This window comes from Nomascus leucogenys, chromosome 20 (genome assembly GCF_006542625.1).
Source record: "Nomascus leucogenys isolate Asia chromosome 20, Asia_NLE_v1, whole genome shotgun sequence".
NCBI classification, from domain to species: Eukaryota; Metazoa; Chordata; class Mammalia; order Primates; family Hylobatidae; genus Nomascus; species Nomascus leucogenys.
The window spans coordinates 3,389,108-3,413,963 of record NC_044400.1 but is presented as its reverse complement, the minus strand read 5'-3'; the positions used below and the strand labels follow the sequence as shown (position 1 = coordinate 3,413,963).

The 24,856-nt window shown below is 35.6% G+C and overlaps 1 protein-coding gene across 3 annotated transcripts in view; it reads left to right on the top strand.

Annotated features, from left to right (window-relative positions):
• EPC2 (enhancer of polycomb homolog 2) overlaps positions 1–24,856 on the top strand; it is a 145,517-nt gene that overhangs the window by 77,363 nt on the left and 43,298 nt on the right. For 2 of the 3 annotated variants that reach the window (XM_012502529.2, XM_030800978.1), the window contains one exon: positions 23,047–23,192. In XM_012502529.2, coding sequence (XP_012357983.2) covers positions 23,047–23,192 — 146 coding nt within the window. Of the gene's footprint in view, positions 1–20,098; positions 20,118–23,046; positions 23,193–24,856 lie in introns of those variants that run through there. The other variant, XM_030800977.1, reaches the window with a different exon arrangement.

The window sequence follows — 24,856 nt, the reverse complement described above, 5'->3', positions numbered from 1 at the left end:
GACACGTTTGTTGGAGATCCCAGGACTGGAGTATGTAAAGCTCCTGGGTCTCTGTGCATGCCTGAGCAGCTGCTCTGCTGAGACTCCACGCAGCTCTGTGTGTTGGCCCCAAGGCCCTGGTGGCGTGGACTCATAAGGGGATCTCCTGATCCCCGGGTTGCAGAGATCCATGGGAGAAGCGTGGTTTCCCTGGGTCGCATAATCACTCATCACTTCCCTTGGGGGGGGGGGGGGGGGGGGGGGGGATGGGGGTTTCCTTGGCTCGTGTTGCTCCCAGGTGGGCTGTCGCCCCACCCTGCTTTTCCTCATTCCCTGTGAGTCGAGCTGTTTCCCTGATTGGTCTCAATGCGATTACCTGGATTATTTCAGTTGAAGGTGCAGTATTCACTCTTCCCTTTCGTTCCTCTCCATGAGCACCACGGACTGCAGCTGCTTCTAATCGGCTATCTTGGCCCTGTCCCCAGAATTGCTTCATTAAGCAATGCATGGCTATATCTGTCTGTATGCTATGTGTAAGTAAACTGCTTATGTATATAAGCATACATAATTGAATATATTGTTCCTATTATTGCTTTGAACAAACTGTTGTCTGTTAGATAATTAACAGTAAGAAAATAAAAGTTTTTATTTTACCCTTTCTCCCCAGTACTCCTCCTATGTTTATGTAGATCTGAGTTTCTAACCTATATCATTTTCCTCCTCTCTAAAGTGCTACTTTTAAGATTTCTTATAAGGCAGGTCTACTGGCAACAAAGTCCTCAATTTTTATTTGTCTGAGAAAGTTTTTATTTCTCCTTCACTTTTGAAGGGTAATTTCACAGAGTGCAGAATTTTAGGTTTGTAGGTTGTTTTTTTTTTTTAACTCAATACATGAAATATTTCACTCCATGCCATTCTTACTTCCATGATTTCTGAGGAGTATCTGATGTTATCTTATCTTTGCTCCCTTGTAGCTAAGGTGTTTTTTCCCCTTTGGCTTCTTTCAAGGTTTTTTCTTTACCTTTGATTTTCTGATGTTTGAATATCATATGCCTAAGTATAGGGTGGTTTTGTTTGTTTTTGTTTTGGCTTTTACCCTGCTTCGTGGTGTTTGAGCTTCCTTTATCTGTGGTTTGGTGCCTGACATTAATTTGGAGAAATTCTCAGTCATTGTTGCTTCACATGTTGCTTGTGTTCCTTTCTTAGAATTTGCATTATGCATATTTATACCTTTAGTAGTATTCTGTTTTATTCTTTTTTTTTTTTTTTTTTTGCTTTGCTTTTCAGTCTTGGAAGTTCCTGTTGTCATATCATATTACCAGGCTCCAAGATTGTTCTGTCAGCTGTGTCCAGTCTACTAGTGAGCCCTTCAGATGCATCTCTGTTATATTAAATAGTAATTTTTATCTTTGTTTCTTTTTCTGTTTTTTTGTTTTCTTTTATTTTTTCCAGAATTCTCATCTCTCTTCTTATATTATTCATCTGTTTTTGCATATTATCTGTTTTTTCCATTAAATCCTTATAGTTTTCTGAAATTCCTGGTTGGAAGAGTACAGCATTCTTGTCATATCTGACTCTGATTCTGATGTTTGCTTAGCTGCTTAGTATGTCTTATAATTTTTCTTGAAAGGTGGACATGATGTAACTGGGTAAAGGGAACTGCAGAAATACAGGACTTTAATTATGCGGTTTTATGGTGTGTTTTGTGGGGTGAGATTTGATAGTTTCATGATGAGGTCTGTCTTTTGGTGAGCCTGTGTGTCTAGACTGTGAACTTCACCAGTGCGTCTCAGTTTTTCCCCCCTTAGGGTGGGACAGGCTGACTTGAGGGGGCTGGAGGTGGGTATTTCTCTTCTGCAAAGACTAGAGGCAGCTGGACTCATCTTTTTCCTTCCCCCAGGTCTGATAGGCTTTGATAAAACCCAACAGAAGACATACACACAGCTAACAAGCATATGAAAAAATGCATCACTAATCATTAGAGAAATGGAAATCAAAATCACAATGAGGTAGCATCTCACAGCAGTCAGAAAGGCTGTTATTAAAAAGTCAAAAAATAACAGATGCTGGTGAGGTTGCAGAGAAAAGGGAATGCTCATGCACTGCGGGTAGGAATGTAAATTAGTTCAGCCATTGTGGAAGCAGTGTAGCGATTTCTCAAAGAACTCAAAGCAGAATTACCATTCAACCCAGCAATCCCATTATTGGGTATATACCCAAAGAATTATAATCATTCTACCATAAAGACACATCCACATGTATGTTCATTGCAGCACTATTCACAGCAGCAAAGACGTGGAGTCAGCCTAAATGCTTATCAACAGTAGACTGGATAAAGAAAATGTGGTACATATACATGATACATGTACACATATACATAGCCATAAAAGAACGAGATCATGTCCTTTGCAGCAACATGGATGGAGCTAGAGGCCATTATCCTAAGTAAACTAAGACAGGAACAGAAAATTTAATACTGCATGTTCTCACTTATAAGTGGGACCTAAACAAACATTGAGAACACATGGATATAAAGAAGGGCACAAGAGACACTGGGACCTCCTTCAGGGTGGAGGATGGAAGGAGGGAAAGGATCGAAAAACTATCTATTGGGTTCTATGTTTATTACCTGGGGGATAAAATAGTCTGTATGTCAAACCCCCATGAGATGCAATTTACCTAATAACCTACACATTGAGGCCCTGAACCTAAAATAAAAGTTTAAGAAAAAAAGCAGGTTATACTCTGATAAAATTGTTTCTCTTGATTGCAGGCATTGTTAAAAACAGAATGCTCTGGCACATTTCAAAATGCTTACCTTTCTGGAAGCACAAAGATATTTTTTCCCTAAGTATTCACTGTGAGAACATGGTCGAGTTCTTGAAAGGTGATACTCACAAAGGTGTAAGGGCTTCCCAGTGACTGGGATGCCTGGATTTTTAATCTCTCAGAATTGGCCATAGTGAGTCAATTACAGTTTAGGTTTTCCAGCCCTCCCTCTCCCCCACTGGTTTTCAGGAAGGTTTCTGCTAGTGGGTTTCTGTTCCCGTAAGTTGTGATTCTGTGTATTCACCTCTGTCTCCAGTTTTGGGTGCGATGCTTTGCCCTGTGACCTCACAGATTTAAGTGTTGTTTATTTTCAGTTTGTTCAGCCTTTTACATGTTGTTAAGATGGGGTGGCAACTTCTAAGTTTCTTCTAAGTTTCTTACGTGCCTACCTGGAAACCAGAAGTCTTACTTACAATTTTGTTTTCAGCTTTTTTTCCACTCGATGTTTAGACTTTTTTCCATATCGTCGTCTTTGTAATTTTTTATTGGTTGCATAATTTTTGAGGTTGATATACTTAAATTTCTTCTGATTGAAACAATTGGATTTATAACTTTTTAGAGGATTTATCATTGATAACACTGCTTGCATTTGTAGCTTTGTCTTTTTAATTCTTAGAGATCTATAAAAAAACTTTAAAAATCTCTTGTGGAATTTTTAGTGTTTTAAAAATGTCTTCAGTAGTAATATTTGTCTTTTGACAGAATGGACTTTAATTTCAGAAAGCCCATTCAGAGCCAAGTATGGTCAATAACTTAGATATTATTTTGGTTTTAAAGAAGTTTTTGACTGTAAAATGTAGGACTCTTTTATACAATTTATAATCTTACTCTGAAGACAGTTTCAGAGAGGAGTTCCTCAAATGCTTTCTTTATTTTTACTGGAATATGTATGCTCCCTGAGGATCAAGATAACTTATTTATTTTTTTAAAAATAAATTTTTCTCAATTTTTTTGTTTTATAATTTTTAACTTTTACAACTTTTAATAGATATAATGTACATATTTATGGGCTACATTGTGATGTAGTACATATAAATGTTAGTGACCAGATCAGGATAATAGCATGTCCATCATCTCAAACATTTATCATTTCTTTGTGGGGAACATTCAGTTATCCATCAGTGCTGTAGAACACTATGCCACCTATCTAGCTGTAACTTTGTATCCGTTAACAAATTAATTTTTTTTAAAGTCTTGTTTTATCTTCACCTCAATGAAAGCAAAATGAGTAGGTTTTATATTGTGTTCTGAAATATAAACAATTTAAGGCAATAGTTTAAAAAACTGGAGAATATTGCAGCTTATTCATTCACCAGTGTTGGTTGACCCACAATGTATAAGCTCAGTTTTCATGATACGAAGTCATTTTTTATCTCCAACCTCAGTCAAGAATTTTATTTTTTGTATAGTAACTGCCAGTATTTGGCCACTTTTTTGGGAGATGTTTCTAGTGAATTTTTAGTCATTGATGATATTGAAGCGGGAACTGTTGGTCGAGATGTCATATTGGGAGTTTAGGAATTTTAGTCCACTGACTATTGGAACCATTTCTGAAGGAGCTAGAATTATAATGTCAGACAGGCTGTTTTGAAACGAACATGGATGGCACTGGAGGAATAAGGTTATAGTTAAGGAGTGAGACCCTAGCTCCAAATTCACCTCTTCTTTATTAGATGGTTGGGGGCAGGAAATATTTTTCATCTCTTTGATTACTTTGGCCTTGTTCTAGTAGTATTTGGTATATAGTGTTAAGAGAAATTGAAATATCGATGAATTTTCTAATTTTTTGGAATATAGAATTCAATCTTTAAGAATCTTTATGTCTTAGAGTTGGCATAGATTTATATTAGAATACAAGAGATAGGTTTTGAGAAAGTTGTGTTTAAACGTTTTGTTTTACTTTTTATTTTGAGACTATTTTAATTAAATTGTAAAATTTTGGCCTTATTTCCAGTTTATAGAGAAGTTTCAAGAATAATATAATGAATTCTATCTACTGTTCTCCATGATTCATTAAATATTAACACTTAACAATATTTGCTTTCTGTTTTTTTAACTCTTTCTCTGTCACTTCTCTCTCTGTCAGCCTCTCTCTTTCTCCTCACCCTCATTATTTTCATTCTGAACCCTTTTAGAGTAAGTTGTAAATGTTATGCTTCTTTACTTCTGAGTACTTCAATGTATGGTTTTTAAAAACACATTCTTTTATATAACCACAGCATTGTTATCAATATCAGTCAGTTGTCATTGATACAATACAGTAATCTGTTGACCTCATGCATAATTTAATAATTGTCCGAATAATGTCCTTTGCAGTGAAGGAAAATCCCAAATAATGCATTGCCTTTACTTATCATGTCTCTTCAGTCTACTGCTGAGTCTTTTTGTCCTTCATGCCACTGACATTTTTAGATTACAGGCCAATTATTTTGTCAAAAGTTCCTCAATTTGGGTATACTTGTTTCCTCATGACATGATTCAGTTTCACATGTGGTTTTTTAAATATTTTATTGTGGTAAAATATACATAACATAAATTTACCCTCTTAACAATTTTTAATTGTACATTACAGGTATATAGTTTAACTGTGTCACACTGTTGTACAACAGGTCTCTAAAACTTTTACATATTGTAAAACTTAAACTATGTATACCCATTGAACAACCTCCTGTTACCTTCCAGCCCCTGGCAACCACCGTTCTGCTTTTTGTTTTTAAGAATTTGACTACTTTGGATACACCATATATGTGGAATCATGCAGTATTTGTCTTTTTGTGACTGGCTTTTTTCATTTAGCATAACGTCCTCAAGATTCATCCATGTTGTAAACAAGATTTCCTTTAAGACTGTTAATAGTCTATTGTGTGTATGTACCATCCTTTTTTTAATCAATTAATTGGTCCATGGACATTTGGGTTGTTTCCACTTCTTAGCCATTGTGAATAATGCTGTAATGAACATGGATGTGCACACGTTTCTTCAAGGTCTTGTTTTCAGTTCTTTTGGATATATACCCAGAAGTGAGATTGCTGGATCATATGGTAGTTTTATTTTAAATTTTTTCAGAAACTACTCTCCTGTTTTTCATAAGGGCTGTACCACGGACAGTAGTACAGTAGTTACATTCTTACTAGCAGTGCACAGTTCCACTTTCTCCAAATCCTTGCCAACATGTGTAATTTTCTGTTAGTTTGATAGTGGCCATCCTAACAGGTGGGAGTTGATGTCTCATTGTGGTTTTGATTTGCATTTCCCTGATGATTACTGATGTTGAGCATCTTTTTATATGCCGGCCATTTGTATATCATTGTGTTTTTTTGTTTGTTTTTTAATACTTAAAGAATTTTTTTTTCATACCTCAAAAGAGTTGAGTATGTATATCTTCTTTGAAGACCTGTCTCTTTAGATCCTTTGCCCATTTAAAAAATCTTTAAATTTTTGCTTTTGGGTTTTTGTTTTTCGTGTTTTTTTTTTTTTTTTTTTTTTGCATTTTTTGTTTTTGAGTTTTAGGAGTTCTTTATATATTTGGATATTAATTGTTTATCCACTACATGGTTTGCAAATATTTTTCCCTTTCTGTAAGGTTGCCTTTTCAGTCTGTTGATTGTTTCCTTTGCCCTGAAGAAGCTTTTTAGTTTGATGTAATGCCATTTGTCTGTTTTTTCTTTGTTACTGGTGCTTTAGTTTCATATCGAAGAAATCACTGTCAAATTCAATGTCATGAAGTCTTTCTTCCTGTATTTTCTTCTAGGAGTTTTATAATTTTGTGTCTTACATTTAGGTATTTAATCCATTTGGGGTTGATTTTTAAATATATGCTATAAGGTAAGGATCCAACTTCATTATTTTGCATGTGGATATTCACTGTCCCCAGCTCATTTATTGAAGAGACTGTCCTTTTCCCATTGTGTAGTCTTGGTATCCTTGTCAATCATTTGACCATATATATCAGGGTTTGTTTCTGGGGTTTCTGTTCTGTTGCATTGGTCTGTATATCTGTCTTTATGCCAATTCCATACTGTTTAAATCACTGTAGCTTTATGATATGTTTTAAAATCCAAAGACTACTGTTTCAAATATTTCTGATGTCTTCTGTATACTGAGTTTATATCTTTGTCCATTCACTTCCTTGCTAACATTAGAACAACAACTCTGTTAAAAAATAAATATTGCTATTTAACTTTTCAAGTTCCTTTCCATGCAGTGGCCTGTGAAGATATGTTCACTTTCTGTGACATATTTATTATTTTATACCATTAGATGTTCTTAGTGGAATTTCTTTTTTTGTATATATAATGTTATTTTAATGTTAGTTTTTACTGGTTAAGCTAAGGTATTGCCTGAACACAGATGTCTGAATAAAACATTTGCCTTCATTCTATGCCAGAAGTGAGTGAGAAAGATACTAGGTTTGAACAGAAAATGTGGGAGAATCTAAGATGATACAGAGGGATTGCTGATCCAGAATATTTTTTAAAACACAAAATTGTCTTTAGATTCACAAAATAACATGATCTTGTTTTATTTAAAAAAGATAATGCATTCAAATTATTTCAAAAGAAAAGTGCATAAAAATAAACTCACTCCTGTACACTCTCCACTCCAACCACCCCTCCTTTATAAGTGACCACTTTTATTAGTTCATGTATTCTTTTAGGGTTTCAAGCACATAGGAATTTGTATTCTTTCCTTTTCTCTTTTGAGACAGAGTCTCACTCACTTCATCACCTAGGCTGGAGTGCAGTGGCATGCTCATGGCTCACTGCAGCCTCAACTTTCTGCACTCAAGTGATCCTCCTGCCTCAGCCTTCCCAACAGCTAGAATCACAGGAGCTTACCATGTTGCTCAGGCTGATTTTGAACTCCTAGGCTCAAGCAGTCTCCCACCTCGGCCTCCCAAAATACTAGGATTACAGGCACAAGCCACCACACCCTGCCAAGAAAGTGTATTTTTAAACCTTATCTACATCTGTATGCTTTTTATAGCACCTTGCTTTTTTTGTTTGTTTGGTTTTTTTTTTTTTTTGCTTAAGAATATAGTCTCAAAATTATCCTATATTAATATGTACATATGTTCTCATTCTATTTTTTTAATCACTGCATAATAGTCCATTGTTTGGGTGTGCTCGTTTATTATCCAGTTTCCTAGAAAAAGCAAACTTAGGGCTGGGCACGTTGCTCATACTTGAAATCCCAGCACTTTGGGAGGCCTAGACTTGAGGCCAGAAGTTCAAGACCACACTGGTCAATATAGTGAGACCCCATCTACATAAACTAAAAAGTTAGCCAGGTGTGGTGGTGTTATGTCTGTAGTCCCAGCTATTTGGGAGGCTGAGATGGGAGGATCACTTGAGCCTAAGAGGTCAAGGTTACAGTGAGCCATGATCATGCTACTGCACTGCATCCTGGGTGACAAAGTGAGGCCTTTTCTCTTTTTCTTTTTTAAAAAAAGGCCGGGCGTGGTAGCTCACACCTGTAATCCCAGCACTTTGGGAGGCGGAGGCAGGCAGATCACGAGGTCAGGAGATCGAGACCATCCTGGCTAACATGGTGAAACCCTGTCTCTACTAAAAACACAAAAAATTAGCCGGGCATGGTGGTGGGCGCCTGTAGTCCCAGCTACTCAGGAGGCTGAGGCAGGAGAATGGCGTGAACCCGGGAGGTGGAGTTTGCAGTGAGGCGAGATCGCGCCACTGCACTCCAGCCTGGGCGATAGAGCGGGACTCCGTCTCAAAAAAAAAAAAAAAAAAAGCAAACTTGGATTGTTTTCTTTTTGTTACGTATTACAAATAGTTCATGGTGAATAATGGATAACTGTGAACAAATAGAATTTCATAGAGGTGTGATGATATCTGTTACAGAAGTTGCCAAATCACTCTATAGGAGTTATACCATTTTGTACTAGCTTGTACAGGAGTGCTTGTTTTCCTACACCCTGTCAAAAGACTGCTTTTAGTTTTGAAATTTTGCTAATCTGACAGGTGAAAAATTACATACCTCAAAGTAGTATTTTTTTAATAAGACTTTTATTTTGGAAGATTTTTAGATTTGCTGAAGAGTTGGCAAAGGTAATATAGATAGTTCCTGTATCTATACCTCTCATCCAGTTTTAGTTTCCTTTAATGTAACATCTTGCATTACCTTTGTCAGAAGTACAGTATTATTAACTAAACCCCAGACTTTACTTGAATTTCTCTCAGGATTGTTTTAGTTTAGATTTCATGTTAAGAATGAGGTTGGGTATCTTTTCATCTGTTTAGGAGCCATTTGCATTTTTACCTTCTGAGCTGTTACTGTCGTTCACCCAGTTTTCCATTTGGTTGTTATAAAGCAACAAGGGATGGAAAATCTGATGAAGGAGAGAAAAACTAAGAAAATGCATAGTTAGAGGGAGAATAAAAGGGTCATTATCTTTACACAACTGCCTTTTAAAATCATTAAAAAAGGTATATTCTTGTATCCCCTAGATTCTGTCATTAGGCTCTGTCCTCTCTGTAATTATGAAAATCCTTCCCTGAAAGATGTACAGTATCCAGTTGCCCATTCTTATGGCCTGTGGTTCTCATAGTTGTCATCATTACCACTAATTTTGGCCAGTAATATTTGTTGTTTATATAAAATGTGAATTTTGCAAAGGAGGAGAGGAGTGTAGTGTGTAGTTAGCGAGTCAGCAAAAAGACTAGGAATAATCTTGATTGTGGCATGGACCTGGAGCTTTAAAATTTTTACATTAGTCAATAGACTTGGATTGCATTACCTTGTGGAATATGGCTTTGAACTTTCCTGCACTCATTTTCTTGAGTTGTCAATTGGTAGAGGTGGGAGTTGTGCATATGATCTGCAGCCAAGTTTTATAATTCTAGGAAGTCTGGAAGATTCAACGTGAAGAGTCCTAGGTATCAGCATTCAGGGTCTTTTAGTACATGTTTAAGCTAAGGTTGGAAGCTAGGTCAGAACTTTGGAGAGCTCCAAGCAAAGGAGGTTATGGTGCTTGGGTTGCTTCTGAACTTTTAGATACATTTGCTTTTCATTAGCAATCTTTAAGGTTATTGAAGCCTGAGAACCTTAAAGGTTTACAGATTTTTAAAGTTCAGTGTATTTCACAGTTACCACAAGTAAAGTTTATAATGTTTTGGAGCAAAGACTGTGGGTTTAGAGCAGTATTTCTCTAAACATGGTCCAACATCACTTGGGAACACGTTAGATATGCACATTAACAAGCCCCACCCCAAATCTACTGGATCAGAAACTGATGATCAGGCCCAGTACCCTGTTTTAACAAACACTTCAGATGATTCTGGTGAGTGCTAGAGTTTGAGAAACACTGGCTTACAGACTTTGGTGATACTCACATCAAGGAGGGGCATCTGAGTCTTTGTCAGATCCCATGATCTCCTTAGGGCTGAGAAGTATACAGGCTCTAAGGAAAATATGGTTTTATCTAAATACTTCTTAGTTCATATGTCTACCTACTGAGAGGCCATTTTAGTATATACTAGGATCCATTTAACTGAAAGTTAGAGATACAACAGCACTATTGCTAGACTTGTAAACTATTCAACTTTGCATTCTTTAAATCTACGTTTTATATTTGTGCATACAACTTCATTGAACATGTGGTCCTGAATATTTGTTCTGCTTGAAAATGGATTTGTATCATATAGCCTTTATCCAGTCTCGTTTTTGGTAATTTACATCTCTTGCTGTTAAGGATATCCTCTCTGCTTTCCTGCCTGTTCCTGCTGCTCTGTTTAGAATGCCCTTGCATCTACTTTCTCTTTGCCGTTTGGTATTAGTACCTAACCTAATTTAGAAGGGATACCGTTATACATGTTGTACTTGAGGTACAGTCAGTGTTGGTTGTTACTGGATTCATTGGGGTAGTAAAAATAGTTTTGAAAAGTTATATAAGAAAGGAAATACAGAGTTGGAAGAGGATAGACCAGTGAGATTTTAAGTGAATGACACTTTTGCAGAGTGCTGTTAATACTCAAAATAATCGCCTTTAGAAACAACGTGTGCTTGTGTTTCTGTCTTATTTAGTTGCCTGCTATCAAGAGGTTTAGATATTGACAAGTAATTTCCAGAAGTAAATATTTAGGATTTTTTTTTTTGAGGCGGAGTTTCACTCTTGTCACCCAGGCTGGAGTGCGATGGCACAATCTCCGCTTACTGCAATCTCCGCCTCCTGGGTTCAAGCCATTCTCCTGTCTCAGCCTCCCGAATAGCTGGGATTACAGAGGCCCGCCACCACACCCAGCTAATTTTTGTATTTTTAGTAGAGACAGGGTTTGCCATGTTGATGAGGCTGATCTCGAACTCCTTACTTCAGGTGATCCGCCTGCCTCGGCCTCCCAAAGTGCTGGGATTACAGGTGTGAGCCACTGCGCCCGGCCAGAAATTTAAAGATGCATGAAAGTAGGGGCTTTGTATAAACATGGATATTGCTTCTCTTTGCATTAAAAAACGCCACCATCGATAATTCATAGATAAATGTTGGAAAGCTTAAATGTATAAGTCTAACAAAAATAATCTTTTGATTTATCTGTATCTTTGCTCCCTTTGACATCCCAAAGAATTTTTCCTTACTGCTGTTATGATTAGAAAGATTTAATTTAGTTTCTGTGTGGTATAGTAGGAAAAGTACTGAGCTCATTGTTCACTTACTAATTGGTAAGATTTATAAACAGTATCTCATTTATTTACAAAAAGCTACCACAGAGAATTTGCAGTCTTTTGTAACAATTGATAAAAAAAAGAGTGAATGTCAGTACTACATGGAAGTTGTCCTGGCTCTCTTATGGTTTTTCCTCACCAAGGGGAGCTAGAATCAGGAAATAAAGTAAAATCTTCAGTGGGAAGGGGCAAAGAATTCTTTCATTTCTATTATTCTAAGAAAATTAAAAATGACTGCCTGTACCTAAGAGGTTCCTTTCCCAGAGAGGTGCACCCGCAATCTTGCACAGCTGTTAGTGACTGGTTGCATTTTCTCCTGACGCCGTCAAACAGTGCTTTATTGCAGTCTGTTTGTCTCAGCACCCACAAGTCAGTGATTCCATTCTGTTATTTTTGTCTTTTTTTTTTTTTTTTTTTTTTGAGATGTAGTCTCACTCTGTTGCCTAGGCTAGAGTGCAGTGGCACGATCTCGGCTCACTGCAGCCTCCGCCTCACAGGTTCAAGCGATTCTCCTGCCTCAGCCTCCCAAGTAGCTGAGACTATAGGTGCGCGCTACCGTGCCCAGCTAATTTTTGTATTTTTTGTAAAGATGGGATTTCACCATGTTCGCCAGGCTGGTCTTGGACTTCTGATCTCAGGTGATCCGCCCACCTTGGCCTTCCAAAGTGCTGGGATTACAGGCATGAGCCACTGTGCCCGGCCATTTTTGTCTATTTTTAATATCCCTTGAGGTAGTAGCCAACCACTGTGAGTGGCTTACGTGGTCATCTAAAATAGCATTTATAGTTTGTTTGGACTCTGATAACAAAATGAGAAGTTTTTTCTGTAAACCTGTATTTTTGTATACAATTTTGCATATAAAGGATTTTTTTTTAGGAATGTCTATCATGTTATAGCAGACATATTTGTATTTTTCATAATAATGTAGATCGAATTAGAGTGGTCAATTCTGAATATTAAATGAATAGCTCTTTTTTTTTTCAGTTAATAAAAAACAAGCTAACTTCAGAGACCCAGACGCAAATTACTGGCCAAATTCAGACTTGAACTTTTTAGAGCTAGTCAATCCTTAAGGATGATTTTTTAAAGAATAATAGATTTCTTGGCGTTAGCTCCCATCCCTAAGAGTATTTCAAACAGTGTCTCTTGATAATATCACATAAGATTGTTTTCTCTGTATATGGATGATGAAGCTGGAGAGAGGGCCTAGAGGAAACCATACCACAAAGAGTGAAATCTTGAAAATTGTACTTCCTTAGCAGCCTTTGCTGATCATTCACATTCCCAGTTTCTCAGAAATACTTTATTTTTCCTAACGAACTTAAACTAGGGATTAGCAAATCTTTTTTGTGTAAAGAGCTAGTTAGTAAATATATTGGGTTCTGGGAGGCCACTATTGATCTCTATCACATATTCTTCTCCTTTTCTCCTATTCCTTTTTATTATTACCTTTCTCTTTTCTTTCTCTCTCTGGCTTTTTTTTTTTTTTTTTTTTTTTTTTGATACAGGGTCTCACCCTGTCACCCAGGCAAGAGTGCAGTGCCGCCATCATAGCTCACTGCATCCTTGAGCTCCTGGGCTCCAGCCATCCTTCCACCTCAGCCTCCCGGGTAGCTGGTACTACAGGCTTAACGCCACTGCCCCCAGCTGTTTTTTTGTAATGTTGGAGTTTCACCCTGTTGTCCAGGCTGGTCTTGAACTCCTGGGCTCAAGCAATCTTCCACCATAACCTCCTAAAGTCCTGGGATTACAGCCATGAGCCACCGTGCCTGACCCTTTTTCTTATTACTTTTAGAATTATCCATTAAAAATGTAAAAAATCGGTTTGTTTGTTTTGTTTTACATTTTCACATGTAAACAAGCCTTACCAAAAACAAGCTGCAGGCTGGACTTGTCTCACAGGCCATAGTTTGCCATTCCTTGGGCTAGACTATTATAACCAAAGAAATAATTAGAATCCACTGGAAAGTAGCTTAGAAAACTTTTCCAAGAAAATGGAAAACATATAGGAAAAGAAATGATTTGTGATATCACTTGCGTTTTACTTAACAAGTCCCCATGCCTGGTTGTTTATTACTTCTTTTTTGCTTTAAATTAGAATTTTATATATATGGACTCACAGAATAATAGAAAAAATTATTCCTACATGTAACCATGGCTGGATACATGGTTATCCCCCCCCCCTTTTTTTTTTTTTTTTTTACTATGAATTAATTTGAAATGTTTCCCCATTGAAGCCCTAGTGACTTTGTTTTATAAATCAAAAGCACACTGAGTACAAATTAATCTTTAAAAAAATAAGCCAGAGAAATAGATGTAGCAGCTCGTACATGGAAAGTATTAACCTTCAGAGAGGCAGAAATAGGTACTTTTTTTTGCAATACACTTTTATAGTTTCCAGTTATTCATAGTTGAGACAAAATTATTTAAAAACCATGATTTCTGTATACAATGATTATTAAGAACATTAATATTAAAAAGACCTATAAAATTGTATAGTACTTGACTTTCACTTCTGGCTAAATTAGAGGATAGTCTTGATCTACTAATAGGGTATAGTAATGGAGTTCAGTAATAAAATAATTGCTTGCCTTTATTGAACACATACTCTGTAGGGGGCAGTGTAATATGCACAAATTATTTCATTTAATTTCTACAAGAATCCTATGAGATAGGTGCATTTATTGCCCTTGTTTTACAGCAACTAATCTGTTATCCATCTCTATTATTTTGTCATTTCAAGGAATGTTATATAAGTGAAATCTACAGTATGTATATAACCTTTTGGAATTGATTTCTTTTTTTTTTTTTAACTCAGCCTAATTCCATTGAGATTATCCAAGTTGTTGCATGTGTCAGTAGTTTGATCTTGTCTATTGCTGAGTATAATTTCGTGTACTAGTTTGTTTGATTTTTTTTTTTATCATTGAAGGACATTTGAATTGTTTCTAATTTTTGGCTATTATGAATAAAGTTACTATGAACATTTGTGTGCATGTTTTTATGTAAACGTAGTTTTCATTTCATAAATATTTTGTGCAAATGTATCTCAGTTTTCCTATTCTTACTGATGGACATGTTTTTGCTTATATGAATATAATGTTATGAATGGCCTTGTGCGTGTCCTCTTGTCCACATTTATGAGAGCTTTTCTAGGTAGGATGTGGGCCTAAAAGTGGAATTGCTGGGTCTTATAAAAAGTGCATGTTTAACTTTAGATACTGCAGAATTGTTCTTCAAACTGGTATCAGTTTATATTTTCACCAGTAGTGTATGAGAGTTCTTGTTGTCTCATATTTTTATCAACACTTGTTACTGTGAAACTACAATTTTTGTCAGTTTGATGGATATGAATTGGTATTTGTCGATTTAAATTTGCCTCTTATCAATCACAAAAGTGAAGTTAAACATTTTTATGTAGATGACCTTTTCCTATCTTTGGGTCCATTTTTCTCTGGGTCATTTTCTTACCGAATTTTTAAAGAGACTCTTTATATATTCTACATATTTATCTTTTTAAAAACTTGTATGGAAAAATTTTAACATTCAGAAGTAGAAATAATAATAATGAACGGTCATGTACTACTGGCCAATATTGTTTCTCTATACTTACACCATTTCTTCCACCTCCATGATTTTATAGCCATCCCAACATTATTTGATCTGGGAATATTAAAGCATAGTTATAATATTATCTAAAAGTATTATAGTAATACTATTAGTATGTAATAATACTATTAGAATAATATCACATCACTCCTTAAAAGAAAAACATCATTTTCTTAATATCATCAAATATTTAATCAGTGTGCGTATTTCTTGACTGTCTTATAAGATAAATGATCTCATTTATCTTACTTTTTTTTAACAGTTGATACTTTTGAATTGAATCCAGAAAATTTCCATATGTTATAGCTGGTTAATCAGTCTCTTAAGATTCTTTTAATCAGGAATCAAGCATTTATCTTTCTTTTCTATGTACTGTATTTCAGGATCTCTGAATAATTGAGAAAGAGGAAGGTTCTCTTTGTAGAAGTATTCCAGCTAATGTAAATCAAGCAGGAATGATAAAAAAATATTTTGTAACCCCTAATGAATTACTGCATCAAGGTAATTGTCATTAATGGTTGCTGACATCACAAAAGAAGAGAAACAACGAAAAATTATATACTTCCTGATGGAGACTGATTTTTTAGTACTCTCCAGAAATGATTATGAGGATGTTTATTTTGTTTTAAAATCATTATGGATCATGGATTTATACATTTGTGTTATATTTCAATCCATTGAATTTATTATCCTTATTGCTGTTTTGGGGCAGTAGGAACCTATTCAGGTTTGCTCTTGAGGGTTTTTTGACATGATAATATTACACCAGAAAGCAAGAAAACTAAAATGTGGTAGGGTTACCTTACATGTTTTCCTGGCCCAGATCTGAAGTCAGTCATTTCCACAGGGTGCTCTTGTTTCTTTTAGTGGGAAATTGTATTTGGAGACTGTAAGTTGGGTCCTAGGGGTATTCATTACTACTGGGTTGGCCATGTCTCTAAGATTGATTAGTGGGCCTGACCTATGAAATATGCACTTAAAAAATTTTGAGATAAAATACATCATGAATTTATATTACTATTTCTCTAATTCAAGACTAAAGGTTTTAACCCTCCACTTTTTTCTACAGTTACTTTTTTTCCACACTTACTTTTTCTTAATATCAGTTCTTAAGGACATCTGCAGAATCCCCATGTTGTGTCACAGTAGTCTCAGAATAATAATACCAACTCTTTCACCAACAATATGATTTTACCAAAAATGTTTCAGGGCCGCACACGATGGCTCATGCCTGTAGTTTCAGCACTTTGGGAGGCTGAGGCAGGCAGATCGCTTCAGCCCAGGAGTTCAAAAGCAGCCTGGGGAACATGGTGAAACCCCATCTCTACAAAAAAAAAAATAAAATAAATTAGCCACACCTGGTGGCATGCATCTGTAGTCCTAGCTACTTGGGAAGCTGAAGTGGGAGAATGACTTGAGCCCAGGAGATCAAGGCTGCAGCCAAGGTTGTGTCATTGCACTCCAGCCTGGGCAACAGAGCAAGACCCTGTCTCAAGAAAGAAATAAAACTAATTTCAGGTTTTTTTGTTTGTTGATCGATTGATTTTTGCTTTTATTTCTTAGGGTATTCCCACTAGAAATGTACAGTCACTTTACAGTATCTTAAAGACACTTTCAGTAGAACCCAAGTGACAATTAGCTTTACTTGTTCCATTTACTTTGCAATTTTAGGAATTTTTTTTTCAACACGTTATTTCATTTTCTAATTATGTAAAATATTTGCATGATACTAAAAGTCCTATCTATAAAATTAAATATATTCAAAGAGGTCTAGTTGTTACCTCTATCCCTGCCCCCCCACACAGTCTTATTCCTGGGTGGCTGACAGTATTTTTGTATTTATGGCTGAGGGGGGTGCTGGAGATGGAGGAGTGGGATGGCAGTAGTGGAAGATTCCATGGTTCCATTTGTAGACTTCCACTACTCTGTTTCTCCTTTGGTATGGAGCTTTATACTTGCCCTCAGCGTGCCTAGTGCTTCAGAGTCCACAGGCTCTCTGAAGCAACCTTTGTGGGTCAAACCTTCAGTCTGATACTATTTGGAAGGAAAAATAGTTGCATAACTACACTGAATGAGGGAAAGAGGAACTGTTGATTTCAGCTGTCTCAGGGATGTCCAATCATTTGGCTTCCCTGGGCCACACTGGAAGAAGAAGAATTGCCTTGGGTTACACATAAAATACATTAACAGTAATGATAGCTGATGAGCTTAAAAAAAAAAAAAAGTGCAAACAAATCTCATAATGTTTTAAGAAAGTTTACGAATCTGTGTTGAGCCACATTCAAAGCTGTCCTGGGCTGCATGCGGCCTGTGGGCCATGAGCTGGAGAAGCCTCCTCTGAGTCTTTAGATGGGGCCAGGGCAGGGGGTGGGAGTGGGTCCTGCTTCCTGTTGTCTGTCCCCTGCAGCCATTTTATATTTTAGCATTCTCTTTGTCTGCTAATACATGCCATTTATAACTCTGAAAATTTAATTGATGATTCTCACTTTGTTTCTGTTACCCCTAAAGATTTATGCCATTTGAAAAAACAACAACAAAAACTCCTTTGCTTTTGTTTTAATGGGATTTTCAGATAAGTATGTGTTCATTTTGCTTTATTTAACCAGAAGCTATCTCTGTGCTCACATTTCTGTTAGAGGAAATTTGGCCCAGGTACACTTTAAACCCTGGCTGTTTGAGAGCCAGTTGCTCATCTGTGATCCCACAGATACCCTGTGGATTGGAGTGTCACCTGTCAAACATGGCTGAGGAGAGTCTAGGGACAGTCACACACAGTGATTAACACCTATAAATACAGAGATGGGTTTACATAAAGAGTTCTAAATTCATGGAATTAAGTTAGAAAAATTATCAGTGTGGTTTTTGTTGCTATTATGAAGCCTTAAATTTAAAGTACTTTTGATTGGTTTACATTCAGTGTGTTAGAGGGTACTTATGCTATATGTGCAATTGCATCCTAGTTGTGTAAATAACCAGAGAAAAGAGGGAAAGTGACATGAATTCTGGGTGTTGAGTGTGTATTGTCAAAAGGCCATATGATGGAGACTGAGTATAGAAAATAGAATGTTTTGGAGTCAGAATAAGTGTAGCCATTTATAAAAATAAATTAGTGAGTTTATAATTTGGAGGCTTTAGGAAGACAAGAAATAACATTCATTTATCTTCTGCTTTGAAACTAATTGATAAATAGACATGGACATAAAATTTCAGCTTTATTACTAATAAAAGTGGTGTGGAAGGTGAGATATTTGGCCTTCATGGACATTCTATTATTTAACCCCTGAATTAGACAAACGTACTCTAACCCTGGTTGGTCACTGAGAGAGCAGGTCTCCCCCTAATAGGAGCAGAGTCAGCCCCTGTGCTTACCATGTAGTGGAGGGCTGACTAGAATGCTGCCTCTATGAAGGAAGGAAGAACCACTGGAGAACATGTACCCAGAAGCTGTTGACCGGATAGGTCCTTCTCCCAGGTTCACAAATCAGTTTGTCACTCCTTCCTTGGCTGAGGGGAGAAAGAACGAGTGAAAAGAAGCTGAAAGTGTGCTTTCCAATCTTTTCCCTCCTGGAGATTTTAATGGAAAAATGGAGAATAAATGTTTCCCCTAAACATGTTATATGTAACAGGTATTATATAGCAATCATATTCATAACAGTATTATGAAGTAATGGGCAGTAACTGGCCCATCATTATGTGCCACATTGAATTGCGTGCTACTCATACCATGCTTGGTAAGCCCCCTTTAATCTGAAAATATCTTGCCATTTTTTGGCCCTGGAAAATTTTCCTCATATCGTTTCTTCTCCTGGGTTCTTTGTATTTTCATTCCATTAAATAGCTGTGCTTATTAGATAATTACATATGAATATGGCCAAGTACTAAGGGACTTTGAAAGGTACTTTTAATTAGAAGTAATATTTGCTTTACCAACTAATTTTACACTAACTATATATATTTTGTAAGCTATAACCAGTCAATGTGTGAATGCTTTATATATTCAAATAGCAGGTTATACCCACTTCCTTACCTACGCAGAAGCTGTTGCTGTTTTTGCCAGAGAGCAACCAAATTTTCCTGAGCAGTGGTAGCTACCTGATGGCTACTGCAAGGAACTTCTCATCTACTTTCCTTCCTACTTCCTTTCTTCTTCTAATAGTAGTCATGCACCCTCTTAAATTCGCTTATTTTTCTTTTCTTTCTTTTCTTTCTTTTCTTTTTTTTTTTTTTTTTGGTTTACTGCTCGGTTAACTTCACTACAGGAAGTCTTCCATGTACACACAGACACGTGCCCTTATTAGCTTTGTCAATATCTTAATTCTGTTGCTCTACTACATCAAGAAGTTGTCAAGTGTCTTGTCTGCCTCCTTCTTTATGTTGAGGTGGGAGGTATTGTTTTATCTGTTTTGTTTGGTTGACTGACCCATGAAACTAACCCACTATTTGTAAGAGTGGATTTTTTAGCAGGAGAAAGCTATCTGGGTTTCAAAAAGTGAGGTATCAATCAATTTAAAAAAATATTCTGGTTGTAGTTTAAAAGAATCTCTTCTTATATTTATATATTTCAGAAATGCTGTTTTTATTCAGTAACTTTTAGTATGTCCTCTTTTTTTTTTTCTCTAAGTGCCATGTAGGGAGTATACAGGTACGACTGAAGTAATCACTGCTTTTAAAGAATTTATACCTCTGTCTGGTAGAGGAAATAATAGAACCTGAGGTAAAGAGAGGTACAGGCAGGCACCTGTACCTGGTTTAAAAGCAACAAAATCTCCAAAATCTATAATGATTCTTATATGGGTTTTGAGTGAAAGAGAAATGGTAGTATAGAATACTTAGAGTGCTAGTGCAAGTCTTTGCGCTGGTTCTGATTTAACACATTGTCAGATCTCCTATCAATTCTCACTATTAATTTTTCTAAACTATTTCCCAACTTTTCTTGTTCCTTCCCCTGCCTCACAAGCTGGGGTGCTGGCTTTTGTAAGAATAGAATAAGAAGATAGAGCAGATAGGAGGTGGAGGAACAAGAGGTGAGTAAGATTAGGTAGGTGTATAAAAGATGGTCATGCAAAATTTGTATATATAGCCTTGCCCTTGAACTTTTGAAAACTTCTGTTTAACTTATAAATTCAGTATATTGTGTTAACTCTGCTCCACACTTTCCTGAATCTGTCTCTAAAATGTCTTCTAGCTGTATCAACTACCTGATTTTATTGACTATTTGCTATTAGTATGTGGATTAAGGCAGATCATTGGACTGTCATTATGTGCATTTACAAATACAACATCCTTTGTGAAAGGAAGAGTAATTTTTAGTAATCTATGTAGTTTATGAGCTCTGTATCATTCTGTCATTGACTTTGATGCAGATTAGATTGACTTTTTAAAAGCATGCTTTTGAATTACTGATTATCATATAATAAAGACAAGGTTTTACATAAAAGATAAGAGAAAAATGCATTTTATTCTCAAGATTATTTTAAATGAATCATACTTACAAAATAGTTTTTATCGTTAGTTCACCAATAGCTGTAACTCCTCTGATTTAACTTCGGATTATATCACATACTTAAATACAATAACACAAATTTTAGAATGTGGGACTCATTGGGAGATGAAATACTGCCTACCACATAGGATGGTTGTGACAGTTAATTTAGTGTGTTTAAAGCACTTTGAGTACTACCTTGCCCATAGTAAGTGCTATATAAGTTTATAAGTGCTAGCTAACATTTATTTTTGCTTTTATTATTGTTATCTAGTGGTAAAAATTTCTTAAGCAATCAACTGAAGTCTAGATTTTTGAGATGTAGTCATTTACTGATTATAAAGCAAATGCCTTTAGATATTTTAACTTCATCAGTACTATCTGTAGTAGGAAGCTGATTTTACTAAAATTAGATAATTATATACATCTGTTCCTATTCCTTTGTTAGTACCTTTAAGAAAGTCATGCTGAATCTGAGAACGCCAGGACATTTCATGTGGTATGAATGTAGGATATTCATTTACACATCGCTGCACAGACAGCCTCTATATAACCAACCTGTTGGTTATTGATATCTCTTTTACTGCCTTACTCTAAATCTTGTCTTGTAATCTCAACACATAATTTGTGGCACTTTAGTTTTTTTACCCTTTATAGTTTAATAACTTATATGTGTACATGCTTAAAATTTCAAACAATACAAATGGGAACAAAGAGAATTGCTTCACCATCCGTGAACCCCTCCTTTCGTAGTCCCCTTAACCAGAAATAGAGATTACTAATTTTAAGTATTCTTTCAAAAATATCCTGTGCATTTACAAACACATGCCTATATATCCATCCTTGTCCTTTTTAAAACACATATATTAGTGCGCTATATATACTATTCCTCCCCTTAGCTTTTTTCATTTAATATTCATGAAGATCAGTTTCATTCTATGTCAGTATACATGGGTCAATGTCTTTCTCAGACCTTCAGTCTGTATATTCCATGTATGTGTAAACTATCATTTATCTGATCCTACACACATTGTTTGTTTTGTATTTTTTACTTCTTGCAATGTCATAACTAATACCCTGTGTACATATCTTTGTTTCTGTGTATGTTTATATGTAAGATGAATCCTAGAAATAGAATTGCCAAGTTCAAGAGGATACATTTTTAATGAAACTAAATAGCAGTTTATAATTGCCTTCACACATGGTTTGAGAGGGCTTTCTTCTGCTGCTCTTTCTAGAGTAGCATATTATCAAGTTTTAAATCTTGTCTGCTGAGTGAAACCTATTGTCTTATTAATGTGTATTTATCTATCACTGAAGTTAAACTTTTTTTATGTTTAAAAGTCATTGACATTTATTCTTGGCTGGGCGTGGTGGCCCATGCCTGTAATCCCAGCACTTTGGAAGGCCGAGGCAGACAGATCACTTGAGCCCAGGAGTTCCAGACAAGCCTGGGCAACATGGGGAAACCCCAGCCCTACAAAAAATGCAAAATTAGCTGGGTGTGGTTGTGCACACCTGTAATCCCAAATTTACTTGGGAGACTGAGGTGGGAGAATTGCTTGAGCCCAGGAGACAGAGATTGCAGTGAGCAAGATCATGCCATTGCACTATAGCCTGGGCAACAGACAGAATGAGACCTTGCCTCAAAAAAAAAATAAAAATAAAAAGTCATTGATATTTATTCTCCACTAAAATACCAATTCACATCATTTGCCAATATTTGTTGAGTTACTAGTTTTTTTCTAATTTGCAAGAAATCTTTAAGAAAATCAGCCTTTTGTTTATATGGTACATCTTTTTCTTTTTGTTCTTTGTCTTCTGACTTAGTTTATTTTCTAAGTAGAAATTGAAAAAGTTTATATAGTCAAATCAATCTATTTTTAATCAGTGTTATGGCTTCTGAGTTGCTGCCCGTGCAACATTCCCACCCTGTATGTTCTTCTAGTGTTTTTATGTGTTTTACTTTTTACCGTAAAATTTTATTGAATACGTCACTTACTGGTGTTAGAAGTAGGGTAGGAATTCAGCTTAATTTTTTTAAGATAACTAGTCTTTTATGCCAACACCCTTTTTTTTTTTCGTAATTTGAAAAATCATTTCCATTATACTCTTTGTTCTTGAGCTTGTTTCTCAATTCTTAATTTTGGCAAAGTTTCTCATTATGCTACCAAACTACCATGTCAACATATATATGTCATCTTTTTTATAGCTGCTATTTTATATTCTGTTATACATTTTCAAAATAAGACATTTCTTAACGTTTTTACTGTTTAAATCATATATAAAGCAAAATTTTATTTTTTCTTCCACTGTGCAGTAAGTCCCTGAAATTAATTTTAGATACCTGCTCCTGAGCTCCCCTTTAGTCAGTGCACTGTAATTTAGAAGTAGTCTGCAGTCAAATATGATGAACAATGTATAATTTCATAATTTCTCCTGAGTTTGAAGAATTTTTCTTTCTTTTCTAGCTTTTAATCTAGACAACGAGCAACCAGACTATGATATGGATTCAGAAGATGAGACTTTATTAAATAGACTTAACAGAAAGATGGAAATTAAGCCTTTGCAATTTGAAATTATGATTGACAGACTTGAAAAAGCCAGTTCTAATCAGGTACTGTACCATGTAAAGATGTCTCTTATCTTCTAGTTAACCCAATTTGCACCTTTATTTTGCATTTTTTTAAGACCTGAGTGTGTTGCATTTTACTGTTTCTTGGATTTCTTTTCCTGACATCCTGGAATTTCCTTTTACAATGTTCCTTGAGTGGAGAGTACTTCAGCACAATTTCCTTGAAAAAGAGTAAGAGTACTGTTCTGACTGTTCTCCTGTTTGGATAAAAATAATACTAGTTACAGTGTTATAATATTTTATTGATCCTTTCCGTATGACTAGTATTGGTGCTTCCATAACTAGATTTGCTTGCTTGGGTCTTTAAGGCAGTCATCTTATGTCAGATCTTGCTCAGATATTAAGGTACTCATCATTTTAAATGGATTTTAATTTTAATTACTTATACATCATTTCAAATCAGTGAGGGAAAAATTATTGATGAAAGAATATTCTTTAGTGAGGTATTTTATATATGGCACAGGTGATTTAAAATGGTACTGTCTTTCTGGAAAGCAGTTAAGCAGTGTAAGTCAGGAGCCTAAAAATGTTTATGCACTTTGATTTAATAATCTCATCCCTTGGAATTGTTCACAAGAAAAATAATTAGAAAAAATGTCAGTAATTTTTGAGCAAGAATGTTCAGAATAAATAAGATGTCTCTAGGGTAGACTATAACACAGCCATTAAAAATCATGATTTTGAAGGATGTCTAGTGCCATAGGAAATTGTACGTTATATAATATCAGATTTAGAAAATAGTATACAGAACTCTTTATGTGGAAAACTTTGAGGTTTGTTTACATCATTTATATTTATACATGTGGATAGAAAGCAAAAGAATAAGGAAGTTTGCAACAAAATGCTAACAATGGTTATATTTGGGTGCTGGAATTGTTGGTGATTTTTATGCTCTTTATCCTATTTTTCTATGTTTTCCAAATTTATCATGAGCCATGTGTTGATACTGTAATTAGATTTTTAAAATAAACTATTTTTAAACATAATTTTTGGTGTACCTGTGTGGTATATTAATGTGCTAATTGTTATTAACATACTAAGAAGTTAGAGATAGAGTTGCAAATAAACTTTTTACGGTAGATTGTTAAAACTTTTTATTAGTTTACCCATACAAATTTATTATTTTACCCTACAACTTAAATATATTAAATCTCTAAGGCATTACAAGCTCTTCAGAGCATTTTCCTTTGGCAAGTGACTTTGCTGCATATTTAGCCTATCAGTTTGCCTCCCCCCCACACCATTTTGATGAAAAGTAATATCCACTGTACTATCCAAAGAAGCACATTTTGAAAATTGAATTTTGTAAAATTCATGTTACTGGTTTTTGAGAGATTGTCTTACTTGGTTTTTTGTTGGGAGTTCTAAAAAAGTACCAAATTGATGTTCATTATAATTGGTGACTTACAGTTTTCCTGGGATTTTAGTCGCAGGCATCAGATAAAGTTTCAGTTTTTCTTTAGATGTAAATTTTCTTAGCAGTCCTAGGCTGGATTTGGTATTTTTATGATTTTCTATGATTGCTCAGAAACTACTCATAGTGGCTGAGATGATATCATCAGAAGCCTTCAGCTCTCTGTTCTGTAATTTGCTTTCTTTCAGTCAGCAAGCAATCTTTAGTGTCCAAGTGGACAAGGCAGGTGATA